This window comes from Barbus barbus (assembly GCF_936440315.1).
Source record: "Barbus barbus genome assembly, chromosome: 18".
Taxonomy (NCBI): domain Eukaryota; kingdom Metazoa; phylum Chordata; class Actinopteri; order Cypriniformes; family Cyprinidae; genus Barbus; species Barbus barbus.
Genome location: NC_136746.1, coordinates 8,796,895 through 8,811,527, shown reverse-complemented (window position 1 = coordinate 8,811,527; position 14,633 = coordinate 8,796,895). Strand labels below are relative to the sequence as shown.

General features: G+C 37.4%; 1 protein-coding gene across 1 annotated transcript in view; it reads right to left on the bottom strand.

The window, feature by feature from the left end:
- Window positions 1-2,450: 2,450 nt before the first annotated feature.
- The window catches only part of LOC306884033 (protein kinase C epsilon type), a 114,160-nt gene continuing 101,977 nt past the window's right edge, over window positions 2,451-14,633 (bottom strand). The window contains exons 12-15 of the mRNA XM_079439649.1: window positions 12,559-12,697; window positions 10,031-10,219; window positions 7,903-8,049; window positions 2,451-4,917 (exon numbers count right to left, since the gene is read on the bottom strand). Of these exons, the coding sequence (XP_079295775.1) occupies window positions 4,771-4,917; window positions 7,903-8,049; window positions 10,031-10,219; window positions 12,559-12,697 (622 nt within the window). The 3' untranslated portion in view covers window positions 2,451-4,770. The remainder of the gene's footprint in view (window positions 4,918-7,902; window positions 8,050-10,030; window positions 10,220-12,558; window positions 12,698-14,633) is intronic.

The following is a 14,633-nucleotide window of genomic DNA, read 5'->3' as shown; positions in this document are numbered from 1 at the left end:
TCAGTGGGTCCTGTGTACTGTAAAGAAAGGTCATTGTATTCAGTTCGGCGCTCTGAAGTTCAGGGTACTTACACTCATCAAGTCGTGTCTCAGGCCAAGTCCGAGGACTGGTTTGTCATGATAGATCTAAGGATGCATATTTCCACGTCTCCATCCTTCCCTTTCACAGGAAGTTCCTGAGGTTTTGCTTTGGGGGCAAAGCTTACCAATAACGGGTTCTTCCTTTCGGCCTTGCACTCTCACCCCGCACTTTTACGAAGTGTATGGATGCTGCTCTAGCTCCCTTGTGATTCCAGGGCGTCCGCATACTCAATTATATCGACGATTGGTTGATTTCAGCTCTATCAGAGCAAGTGGCGACTCGACATCGAGATGCCGTTCTCGCGCACATGAAAGTGCTAGGGTTGAGACTGAACACCAAGAAAAGTGTACTTTCTCCAGTACAGAGAACCACTTATCTAGGCATGCTGTGGGATTCGACCACGATGCAGGCACGTATGTCTCCTGCTCGGATCGAGTCGATCCTCACCTCAGTCAAGAGAGTGAAAGAGGGCCGGTCTCTCACTGTCAAGCAGTTTCAGAAACTGCTGGGGTTCATGGCAGTTGCGTCAAACGTGATAACTTTTGGCCTGCTGTACATGAGACCCCTACAGTGGGGGCCCAAGACCAAGGGGTTCTCCCCAAGGGGAAACCCGCTTCACATGATCAAGGTCACGCGGCGATGCCTACGTGCCTTAGACATGTCGAGACAACCTTCGTTCTTGTCTCAGGGCCGGGGAATGGATGCTTCACCCTGAGGTGGTGAAGCAGATATGTAAAGTTTTTGGCTTTGCAACTCAAGAGTCAGTGTTATGCCCCTCTGGTTCTCTCTAGTTCCTCCAGCTCCTCTGGACTGGACGCTATGGTACAGACCTGGCCGAGGCTTCGTCTGTACGCTTTTCCCCCGATCGCTCTGCTCCCGGGAGTTCTGGCGAGAGTGCGCTGGGACGAGGTCAGCCTACTTTTGGTAGCACCGTTCTGGCCGGGCCGAGTATGGTTCTCGGATATGTTGTCTCTCCTCGACGGCTTTCTGTCAGGAGAGATCTCCTCTCACGGGGGGGGGGGGGGGGGGGGGGGGCACTATCGTCACCCTCGCCCAGAGCTGTGGAAGCTGTGGGTGTGGCCTCTGAGAAGGCACAGCTCATAACTTCCGGTCTCTCAACCGAGGTTGCTGAGACCATCCTCCAAACCAGAGCTCCCTCTACGAGGAAACTGTATGTCCTGAAGTGGAAATTATTCTCTTCTTGGTGCGGAGACTGCCACCTTGACCTAGTTAACTGCCCGATTGGTACAGTGCTGGAGGTAACCCACTCTGCCCTGAAGGTTTACGTGGCGGCTATATCGGCCTACCACGCCTTTCTCGGTGGTCAATCAGTGGGTAGACACCCCCTGGTTATATGTTTCCTCCGCGGTGCGCTGAGGATGAGGGCTCCAGTATGATCCCGTGTCCCTGCGTGGAACCTGGCTGTGGTTTTATAAGCTCTTTGTAAACCTCCATTTGAGCCTGTTGAAGAAATTTCTGATCGCCTTCTCACTATTGAGACTTCCTTCCTTTTGGCGATATCTTCTCTTAAGAGAGTGGGAATTTGCAGGCCCTGTCAGTGGCCCCTTCTTTTCTCGTCTTTGCGCCCGGTTTGGCCAAAGCATTCCTCTACCCTCGATGTATGTAACCCTGGTTCCCTGAAGGGAACGAGACGCTGCATCTCGAGGCCATACTTCCTGCATCCCTGCGAGCAGTTGCTTCATTCCTAGAAGCAAACGCCGGCTCTGCCGCACGTGCTTTTATGCTTCCCGGTCGGTGACGTCACCCGCCTATGACGTCTCGCCCATCCATTGGACAGATTACACTCTGGTTCAAGGCATTCCCCTAGCTCTTTCGACGCAGCGTCTCATTCCCTTTAGGGAACCAGGGTTACATACGTAACCCGAGACGTTTTTCCTGTGTATGTTTGTCCTATCATCAATCAGTCATTTATTCTCGGCACAGCACAACTTTCACTTCAGTTAGAACTATTGCGCTCAGATTATTCAGTTTACAGAAAGTTCTGAGCATTCCCAAAATGACAAGCATATGCATTCCACATGTCCTTGGACATATATAGCCTCCGTCTAGAATAGGTCACATGTGACAGGACTAATCCTGCACTCTTTGTTTTGGTCATGATGACCCTTATTTTTGACCTAAGGTTCACCCTCTAATTTCTCTCAGGCTTAACTATTTGCTTTTCCCATTATTTCTTCTACAGTTAATTTGCTCTTTTTTATTGTTTTGTTGTTGTTGTTTTTTTACAATGATTAAATTAATGCACTAAATTGTAATCTAATCATAGCCTATGGCAATCAACCACCCCTGTCTTTGTCTCAAATACAACACTGTGCATTTGGAGACTAATTTGGACTTCAAACAGTTTGGTTCATTTCTGACATCTTATTTAATAGGTTACAAACCAAATAATGCACATTCACATCCTTTGAGAACAGTACATTTGGCACACAGTAAAATGCAAATGATGACATGACAGTGACTAATGGCAAAGATGTCCAATAAAAAAATAAAAAAACCACTTATGTCTTACGACATATACTGTACATATGAAGCCGCACAATAAAATAAGAGAAATACATACACATTTATGGTACTTACAGTGACATAAAACACTTATATAACTTATATTCGTATGCACTGTACCTCTTTATGTACAAATATGTATTCCTTTGTGAGACAGATTCACGTTTAACCAGAGAGGTACTTCCATCTTTTGCTTGAACATGTCAATGTGTTTCCTATGTAGAGTCATTTCAAAAACAATAAAAAAAGAGTTACTCGTGAAGTCCAAAATATCTTTGCAAATTTCGCATCAGGGCACAGGTGTCTGGCAGGTGTAGCTGTGAGAGTTCCCTGTTAGTGAACTCCATCCAAGCCAATAGATGCCAGTTCAGCAGGGCATAAATAAGGACAGACATCCTTTCAGAAAAACAACCAAACAAATGAAAGGTAAATGATGCAAAAACTCAAAATGAAGCAACAGATCTGTAAAATGGACATGAAATGAGTGAAGGTCTCAAAGTCAACATGAGACGCTGTTCACAACCCACTTTCACTTTGGTGATCTGATTTATAAGAAAAAATATAAAACGGAAAATAAATATTAAGCAACAAGAATTGATTGGATTGTGAAAGTGAGTTTTCACAGCAAAATAAAGGTGTTTGGGTGCAAAGGGTGACATCAGAAGAAAGATAAAGTTGCTTCAAAGGCTTTTTATAAAAATACAGATAAATCTGGCAACAAAGTCATGTTGACTTTTAAAACTAACTTTGGCAAGAGTCTGCAAAAAAAAAAAAAAAGATGTTGAATTTATTACAAATGCGTTCATTATTTCTTATGTTCATAATGTACTGAACTGATTGGATTTTCTTGATAAACATAACTAGTCTTGCTTGCTTCACTGTTACAGCTTTCCTATTAGGAGAAATTCTAGGGTATTTCAGTTGTGCTATATTTAGAATGGAAGATCATTTCTATGTATTTTCCTTTTTTTTTTTTTGCCACAGAAGCGTAATATTTTGTGTCTTGTCTAATGAGAGTATATAAAATACAGAGGCTGTAGCAGCTGAAATAAAGAACCTGTGCTGGATATGGCTTGACCTGACAACCAAACAATTACCAACCAAAACAGACAGTGGAAATCAGAGACATTGAAGGCGAGATGGAGAGAGGAAAAAAAATTGCTAAACAAACACACACACACACACACACACACACACACACACACACACACAGAGCAAGAGAGAGAATATTGCACATAACAGTTTCTCATAGTCTAATAATACATGAGAATATCATAGGCATAACCATGCAGTAGATGATTAGTCTATTTTCAAAGTTCACAGGCTAATGATGAGGGTAATCAGGACTTGTACGTACTGTAGACTGTAGAGGCGTGATTGGCTACTGTCCTGACCTGTTCATAATGATAGGTCTTTTTGCATTGCAGAGAACCCAACAATTGCCACATCCTAGCAACAAAACAATCCAGTAATATAATGAAAACACACACACACACACAACAAAACAATAAAGAGAGTACCCTACCCTCCAGCATATATGCGCACACACACACACACACACACACAACAATTGTTTTGGTGACTTGCGTATATGTCAACACTTATGTTTCGAATGGAAACGGTGCGATGGTCTCATGAAAGGCAGTTCTGAGTCCTTCCCAGTACCATCCAATCACTGTCTCTGGCTATCAGACCATCATGTGATCAGATCCCAATGCTGAGTGCTTAAAACTCCCAATTCACACATTCATATGCATCACATCTGCAATACAATCACTTCTTCTTTACATTTGGTTTTTGCATTTCAAAACGGTGCTAGTGTAAATGGGTTGACTCCAGATGTACCACTGATACACTGCATGATGGGAGAAGAAATGAAACATGAAATGTCCTGCTAATGAGCTCTATCCAGCTGCTTTAGTGATGTCACATGAGCTCCCTTAAGTGTTTTACATACATTAAATAAAGATGGTGCAAATGTGTGACCATCTGTGCACGCACTTATGTTTTTTTGGGGTTCAGCAGGAAAGATTATAATGCCTAACTTTCTACTTTTAAATTAAAGCATCAAATTCTTGGTAAATCATGGTCTACGATCAGCTCATGGGCGTTCACAGCGCACGAATGCGCCAAATACAGCGCAGAAGATGGAGGTTTTAGTATTAGGACAGGGTCTCTTCGCCGAAGTAAGAGAAGCCCTTGAACTCATCCTGGTTGATCTGCTTGATAATGGCGTCTTCCACCGGGGTGAGCACCGGCTCCTCGCGGGTGAAGTCCTGGTCAAAATTGTTGACGTCCCTTTTGGTTTTCTGTGGATGGAGAAGAGGAAAGTGTACTAAATGAGCTATTTCAGAACAAGAAATCACAAAAACACACATACATCCAAACACAGTGCATTCCATAAATGCTCTGACTAACCTGCGAAATGCTTTTCCAGCTAATATTTTTGCAGTTCTTACGTGCCCCTTATTTCTGTTGACTGAACCAACCACGCCAATCATTTGTGAATTAATCATACTTTTGTTTCGGTTCTCTCTTTTCAGTAAAACAGGCTTTCAAAAAAATGGTCTGAATCTATTCATGCTCATTGAATCATCTGAAGCAGACTGACAGTCAGTAAAATAGAGAGTATCAAGATTTTTAAGGAAACAGAGAACAAACAGCGCTGGATGAAGTGGATATTCACCTACTAACAATTGAAACAAAAGCTTCTTTCTGAGAGATAAATGAGAAAATTCAGCTACTGCTGTGTCATGTGAATAAATGGCCATTCATACAGAGAGTGTTTTGTGTCCGCCTATGCTGTTTTTTTAATTTTTTAGTTGTTATTCTATGCAAACATGCACTAGATGGATGCCTTTAACCATTTCGTTGCTATTTAATGTTTTTGTGTTTTATAACACACATAAAGACCATTGCTCTCATTGACCGTTTGTGCCGAAGAGTCTCAAGTCTTGTTGAAGTTTGTAATAGAATGCTAGACATACTCTGAAAATTAAAAGTTCTCTCAGAGTTTAATTTTGAGCATATATTATAAAATTCAACATATATATATATATATATATATATATATATATATATGCTCATATATGAGCTTTTCAGTGTAATTTGTTTTTGTGTTTTTTTTTGTTGCAAAAAATAAAAATTTAATTCCCTATATGCATACCCTCAGATGAAATCCTGCAGGCACCACTGTCCAAACATACTTTCACATTATTATATGTTTTTACATCATAGATTGGCAATCTTTGACATAATGTTTTGTTTGTTATCACTTTCCATACTGGCAAAGTGATTTCAACTTGTACAAAACAAAACAAAACAAAACAAAACAAAACAAAACAAAACAAAACAAAACAAAACAAAACAAAACAAAACAAAACAACAAAACAAAACAAAACAAAACAAAACAAAACAAAACAAAACAAAACAACAACAAAAAAAAAGCTTTAACAAAATGCAAAAACCAACCCACCCCCCCTCACACACACAAAAAAATAAATAAAAAAAGTGTATATATCTGTTTAATCTGCCTCATTTTGGTGCATGTTTTAAACTCTCCTAACCTCTCCTTTCCCTCTCAACCTCTAAGGGCTCTCATCGGCCTCGTGAGCAGGCGTGAGAATGGGGCGGACAGGCAGGCCCCTTCTCACACTATCTGAGAGGCATTCCACACACACTTACAGCAGCCAGCATGCATCTCTGTATCAAAGTACAGTGTCTGATGCGTGCTGAGAGTCCAAGAGCATCTCAGATATCCCTCTGTTCACACTACCAAAAACAGAAGTGTGACACAAACATTTCAAAGAACCATGAGGGCTGAAGCACTGTAATGTTCTTGATAACTGCATTTGGAGAGACCAGTGTTTATGTCTGGGCTGAGACAGCCAATATACAGAGTTAAACTGTGTTGTAACCAGACACAACATGATAAAGTGTTAAACGGTATATCCTATTTCTTCAAAAAAGAAAATCTGAATTTTTCCTAATTAGTCTATAAGTGAAACATAAGATGGGAAACAAGACATTTTATTGGTTGCTTTAGTTTTTATCTCTGTTGCATCTCACTCATTAGGTCCTGCCCACAGTGAAATCTTATTGGTCCAAAATCCTACTAGACAAAACTGTTTATACATTGTAATAGTCTTGGTTCCAGAAGTGTTTCCTATAGAGATTATTTTATTCAAATCAATCAAATTTTTGTTCAAGAGTTACAGTATAAACAATGAACCAAACCAATCAGGTCAATCACAACATTAAAAACCTTTGATTTGAAAATTGGACAAAAAGACAAAGATACAAGACTGTGCACTTAACGGCTTTAAGGGAAAGAACTACAATACCATGAACCATTGCAAATTAAATCAATTAAAACCTATGAAGAAGTACAAAAAAATTATAGGTGTCATAAACAATATATTTTAAGTTTATTGCAAAATATGCATTCTATGCATACAACATATTAATGCTTTATTAACGTAGGGGAACTCTAAATCATTTGCAATGTTTAATGGGAGTGGGTGGGTGGGTGCTAAAGCGTTCTCTGAAGAATCATGGGTAATGTAATTTTCACAGGAATTTAGCAGTTGAACATGGTTGTAAAAAGGAAAAAGCTGATATAATGTGCAGTAGGTCTGTCTTCAAAGATTATCATTCAAAACCAATTCCCCATGGAGAAAATTAATAGGATTTTTTACTTTGGGACCCAACTGTTGCAAATATTACATACATTCTAATTGCCTGTTATTTTATCATTTTATTTGATTGCATTGCAGCAGCATTTTGACAAATGTATTATGCCTTGCCTGGTAAGTGTTATTCATAAACACACAATGGCTCTGTTGCAAACCTAGTGAGCTGCCTTACTGTTGTTTAGCAATCTTTTGTGGGCAAAATCCAGTCATTTCAATAGGAATCGAAGCAATTGTGAATTTTACACGAGGTCAAAAGATTTCCCCACACTGATTTCACAAGAAGTTGGTCATATGCCGCAACGACCAACTAAAAAGACAGTTGAATTCGAAAGTGGCAAGTTAACTTTTAGTAATAAAACCACTATTAGTTTAGTGCTATTTCTCGATACTGAATGACTCATCATATATCTTGCTTTTTCATGCTGCACTGCATTTCTGGGATTGACTTCTGTAGAAAGGATAAATGCACATAGAAGGCAAAATAGCTATCCACATCGCCTCTTATGCCCACAATGCCTTTAAATGCTGTCTATGTAGGCAGTGCACTAGGTTTTGTAACAGATAGACTATCCACAGTATCCCACACATTATAATACTCACAATACGTGGTTTGAAAGGTGGCTTGATCTTCCTCTGTTCCAGAAGTACCCAATCAATCTCTTTGAAGAACGGATGCACTTTAATAGCTTCCTCTAGTCCTTGGGATACTACACAACCCAACCGCTTACTAGGGCTCTTCGTCATGAACTAAACAATGGAGTGAAGAAAGAAGAAACGATTAGAGAAGCATAATCCTGATGGCTTGTTAACCAGAGGATGTCTATTTGCATTATGTTGAGTTAAGATGCTCAGTGATGATGTATGCATGATATAAGATTGCGATGACCTGAGGTGACCACAGGTCATGTGACCACAGTGCCAGTGAGACAGATCGCAGTGTGGCATGATGCTGTCCAAGACAAACAGCCTGCCTTTCCCAAAAACCTTCGCAAATAGGTAAAGGACAGCCAAAGTAAATCTTGAACATGTGAAGGAAAAAGGCGACACACAAAAAAACACTGTACACACACACACATATATAAACTGCGAATATGGCTACATTCACACTGCAAGCCTTAGTGCTCAATATCAGTATAGAGTTGTCATCATAATACTTACTGTATGATTGTGCAGCTATTGACCAATAGAACCAAACTACTATTATGTAAAATCTTTGGAATGATTTCCATAATAAATTCCAATATGGCTGTTCAGACTAAAGGTCCTTGCACACTGACTCCAAAAGTTTCGTGTGTGCTTTTTTTTCTTTTCTTTCCGTATTCGTCATCCTTTCCTATCAAAATGCTTAATACGGATGTGAAAACACAGAAAATCGAAGGCAGTGTGCAAACATGATTGACACAATATGAGGTCGTATTCATTTTTTAAAGTGCGAAAAGTTCGGACGAGAATTTCGGACTCAGTGTGAAATGGCCTTAAGGTTACATTGCAGGAAATCAAAAACATCTGAGTCACATATGAGCAAAAAATTGGAATTCCTATGAGTGTGAAACCCTTAAACAAACATCAAAAATGCAAAAAAAACCAAAAAAAAAACACAAGCAGTCATGCATACAAATACATGCAGAGAAACTAGTCAAACAAGCCAGACAAATAAATATGAGCACTGACTGAGATGATACTTTTCATTGGAATTGCTTTAATATCTCTTTAGTTTCTCTTAGACAACAAGATGAAACGGAGAAGTAATTAAGACTTTTGGCAAGAGGAATCAGAAAGGATTGGTTGAAAATGGACTTTACTTATTTGTGTCATTCCAAAACTTATGGCCTATTTTGTTCTTCTGTTATTTTGAAGAGGTTGAATTGTTCAGTCTGATATGAACCAGTTAATTGAGAAAAAAAAAATATATAATAATTGAACCAGAATATAGCAAACAAGTTGTGTGGTCTTATTTATTATTATTATGTGTTGTTATTTAATTAAAAAATGATTAGTAATTTTTTTTTTTTTTTTAAGTAAAGTAATCTTTTTTTTTTGTATTTATTTATTTAAATTTTGTATGGAAAACAAAAGCGCTGCAAATATAAAATCTTTTTTTTTTTTGTTCCACAGAAGAAATAAAACCATATGAGTGAGTAAATTATGACATTTTAATGACGTAATAATGTATGTCTTCTGTAGAGTTTTAGAAAAGATCATCAAATATTTTAAAGGCTGAATGAGCTATACTATTCTCATTAATTTTATAGCTCTATACTTTTACTATAGATCAACAGTTTGTGTCTACTTTTGATTTCTCACTGGAGACAAAGCAGATATATAAATGAAACATGACCTAAAAAAATTTGCTTCTGAGCAATAAAATGTTCCTCAGCTCTTTGTCATATGCACTTAACCAATTTGAACAGTTAAAAGAGGAGGAACCCATGCAATGGTGGGCTGTATATCCTGAAACGAGACCTCTGAGATTACACAACCCAAAACTCCAGCAGGGAACACAAACAATCTGTTCTTTTCCCACAAGGAGTGTCGTTTTTCTGAGCTGTCGCCTTCTTTTGCTCTTCTGTTACTTAACTATTCTTTCAAGAAGAAAGTGTGAGAGCAAGCAGACAGTAGTAAGAGGAAAGGTTAAGAGGTGGTGCCTACGTCTTTAGTAATAATCAGCAGGCAAAATGTATCCTTAGGGAATCCCCAGAGTGATCCATGAGTAAATCTGGACACGTACTGCTTTAAGAATGCTGACAGCCTCTTTGCTGAGCCACACGGGATATAGGACGTCATCGTGGAGAATAGACTCAAAAAGGTCGTCCTCATTATCTGCTTCAAAAGGAGGCTGACCAGCCATCATCTCGTACATCAGCACACCTAGAGCCCACCAGTCCACTGACGGGCCGTACTCAAGCTCCTGCAGGATCTGCAAACCACAAAGCTCCATAAATCTAAAGTTTGAAACAGAATAATTGAATGTACATGATCAGACCCAGCTCAGACCCAGATAAAAGCACTTCTGAAATATTCTGTGCTGGTTCAGATTTGTGCAGAATTAATTAACACATGGTGTAAAGTGTTAAATGGAGATGATAGTATATTGGAAGTTGAAAGTATGATCAAATCAGCTGCTATATTTGACTCTATAAAGTCTATACTGTATCATATTTGATATGCAAAACTTCGAAGTCCTCTAAATTATTAACATGATCAAAACTGCTGTATCTTCTATGTCTTCTGTCGTCTGATTGATACCTTCAGGTTGTGGCTCGTGTCATTTTGCTGTGAAATCTTTACTGATTTTTATAAAGTAAATAACTTTGAATAACTTTTATATTGTTAGTACTATTTCAACTTGAACACTTACTGAATCTTTATATTTGTTTTTAGAAAAATCATGTTAAAATGTCAGCATCAAATATGATACATCAGACTTTTGAGGAACATTTATTTGTTCATCTCAATCATCATGCCTCCACAATAAAAACCATATTTTGTCATATAAAACTAAGCACTTAAATATATTACTTGAACTTATTGTTGCAAGATTCAATTCAATACAAGTTTATTTGTATAGTGCTTTTCACGATACAAATCGTTGTAAAGCAGCTTTACAGAAAAATGTAAGTTTCTACATTATATTTAGGAGTAGGTTATTAGTGGAGACTATGACACAAATGTACAGTAAAAATCATGCAGTTAGTTACAAATTGCATGTTATCAAACAGATGGTGAACACTATTAACTGCAATGATTATACGTTGCGATTAAACTTATAGCAAAATATGGTAGTTTAATAAAGCTCAGGTGTTCATGATGTATGAGCTCCATATTCTCTAAAAGCATGTCTATATGAGCCATAAAATCATGTTGTATCAAATATGATACACATACACACACACACAAAAAGATAGAAACATAAGCAAACTTTTTTTCCCCTGAAGGCTCAATAAACTGTGCCATTTTAAAGAATTTGGATTTTTCAGGCTATCATTTTATATATCAGACTTTTCATAAAAAATGCAAGATATGCAGAGATGGGGGAAATGTTAAACTTTATGAATGATGGGCATTTCGTTGGAAACTGAGTTTTCTGTGACGTTCTGCAGCTACATATGGTTATTACTGTAAACAAAAGATAGCTCGGAAGATAATGAAAAACTGAAATCGGAAAACACTGAAAAATTAAAACAATTTCTTTGGGCCTGTCACGGTGCACACACACGAGGAGGATACAGGAACATGCAGACGAGGAGTAAACTCAAATAATAGTCTTTAATGAAGACATCACGGCAGGGCAAGACAAGGCAAGGCTGACACAGACATGAACACCGGGGAGTAACGAGTAGACCAGACGAAATCAAACTGAACAGACAGGACTACACAGGTAATAAATACACAGGTAAATCATAGACAATTAGACAAACACGGCTGGACAAGAATTAACTATATGATTACATTTAACAAGGACAGGAAACAAACCAAATATTGACACAAGAGGCAGGAACACATGACACACACGGCAGAGGACTGACAGGGCCACATTCATGAAATGAACATCTCTAGTTGTAACGACTATCTGTAAAACCATTCGAAAGTAAATTGCAACATTAATTCAAATACATCAGTTACGTAAGAATAATTTTGCAAACAACTCAGAAATGTTAAATGTTTGAATCAGGACCACAATATGAAAACTAGTGATTGCTCAATGCAGTTCTCACCATTAGTTTATTAGTATGCATATTATCATTAGTAGTAGTAGTACTTATAAAGCACATATTAATGCCTTATTCTGCATGACCATATTTTAGATCCCTTAATCTATCCCATACCTAAACCTAATAACTGCCCTACTAACTATTAATATGCAGTAATTAGGAATTTATTGAGGCAAAAGACAGTTAATAGTGAGATTTGGACTTTAAAATGAAGTGTGACCAAATAAAATCATGTTTGGTAATACTACAACTTTTTCTCAATCAATTCCTAATTTGCTGCTTATTAATAGTTAGTAAGGTAGCTGTTAACTTTAGGTATTGGGTAGGATTAGGGATGTAGAATAAGGTCATGTAAGGCATTAATATGTGCTTAATTAGTACTAATACATTCTAGTAATATGCATGCTAATAAGCAACTAGTTAAGAGACCCTAAAATAAAGTGTTACCTAATGTTTCATAGCTTTAATGAGAACCAAGCAGTAGAAAAGAGACTATCACTGTGCATTTGTGTGTGTGTGTGTGAGAGAGTGTGAAATACTGTACCTCCGGGGCAATGTAATCTGGTGTGCCACAGAATGTTGTGGTTGTGATGCCATCCAGGATGCCCTCCTTACACATGCCAAAGTCTGCCAGCTTACAGTGACCCTCTGCGTCCAGCAGAATGTTGTCAAGCTTCAAATCCCTGCAAAGAAAATTCAAGCAAATGTAAAAAAAAAAAACCCCAAAAAGCAGTAATATTAACCTACATATAGCATGTAATAAAGAATTCTTAATACAATTTTCTAATGGCACACATAGAGGTTTCTTTCCCTGTTCGCTTTCTGTCATTTTTTGGATCCTCTAACCTTAAAATTGCAATTTAATAAGAGATAAATCATCTTGCCATCTTAAGCATCCTAAAATAACTGATGACCTAGATTCTGGAAGTCTCTGTTTAAATATTAAGCAACACTTAACACTGCAACACAGCAGGAGAATCATTTACTGACACTCATATGTCTGATATTAGTTGGACGCTAATATCCTGATGCCAGCCTGTGCTCACGTACAGACAGCTACAGGACAATCTATGACCCAACAAACACTCAACAATGACCAGTGTCACCAAACATTCCAATAAAATATGCAATTCATTTCTGAAATTTTTGTCAATTAAAGGTATCAAGACAAAAAAAAATTATGAAAGTAAAAAAAAAAGTTTCCATATTTAATTTTACTGAAAATAAGATTCTAAATAAGATCCTAAAAAAATATTTTTTTCTAGCATAGCAAAATTGACTAAAGAAGTCAAGATATGGCAATTTCACACAAACCGTATGAAACTGCATAAATATAAATCAACCAGTCCAGTCACAATTCTTTCAATGTTCTGACAGGTCTCATAACACTCTTGCACCTGAAATCATTAAACCTTAAATTTAATAGTTCTGTGACATTTTGAAAACAGTTGGTGATAGTTTGATTGTCAACCATGTTCACACTTAACTCAAGTTTGTCAAATGTCTATTGTTAAATTATATTGATCATTAAATCATATTGATAAAGGCGGTGTAAAAGAAACATTCATTGCAGTGCAATTTGATTAAACTGTTAGGTCAATAAAATGGACAAAATATGAAATATGTACTAAGATGTAATAAAACCATAAGAAGGAAAAAAAAACATAAAATACCATTTATTTTAAAAAAAATGTAATTAAGTAATATATTTCATTCTGTCTTTGAGATTCACACATTTTGGTTGCATGATAAATTTCCATCAAATTTAATTGATTAATCGTTAAGCGTTACATAGTTTATATATTTTGAATCCAGAACAGATGTAAAATATATAAATAATTACAATTATTATTATTTATGTAATATTTGTATAAATCTATCCTCTGGTTTCACAGACCTAGTCCTAGACTAAAATGTAAATCTGAGCTGTTTCAACTGAAAGAAACTTGCACTGACTGATCTTAAAACATGTCAGTGCCTTTGTTTTGTCTTAAGATGCACACCAGTTATGCTTTTTCTAAGGCATGTTTATAAAAATTACTTAAATGTCCTAATTGAACTATGGCCTAATCCTGGTTTAGGCTAAGCCCTGTCTATGAAACAGTGCCATTATGTTTAAATATTTCTTTTAAAGACCTTTTTTACTTTACTGTTTTACTTAAGTAAAATATGAATTGTCCACAGTATTACTTACATACATACAGTAGTAATTAAGTAAAGCTGCAAGTTTTAGTGGTGATTGATTGATAATGCACAAAAAAAAAAAAAATCCAGTGTCCGTTTCAATTTTCGGGTATCAGTGCAGTTTTTGTGCATCCAGTATTTGCAGTACTTGAGCATCCTTATTAGGATACATAAGACATAAATTCAATGTACCTGCGCAGTGAATTTAACCAGCACAAGAAAAAAACGTATAGAGAGAGAGAGTGAATGAAAAAAGAAAAGGAGAGCACGAGATGATAAGGTGCCCCTGATGAAAGACAACAAGGAGTTGGATGAAACCAGTCGGATTGGGGTTTGATGGTTGATTGCAACAAGAATGTCAACATCACTTTGCAGGATGTCATTCAGTCAAAGGTGTTTTCATAAAACCATCCTCGCCGAAAAGGGAGGGGAGCG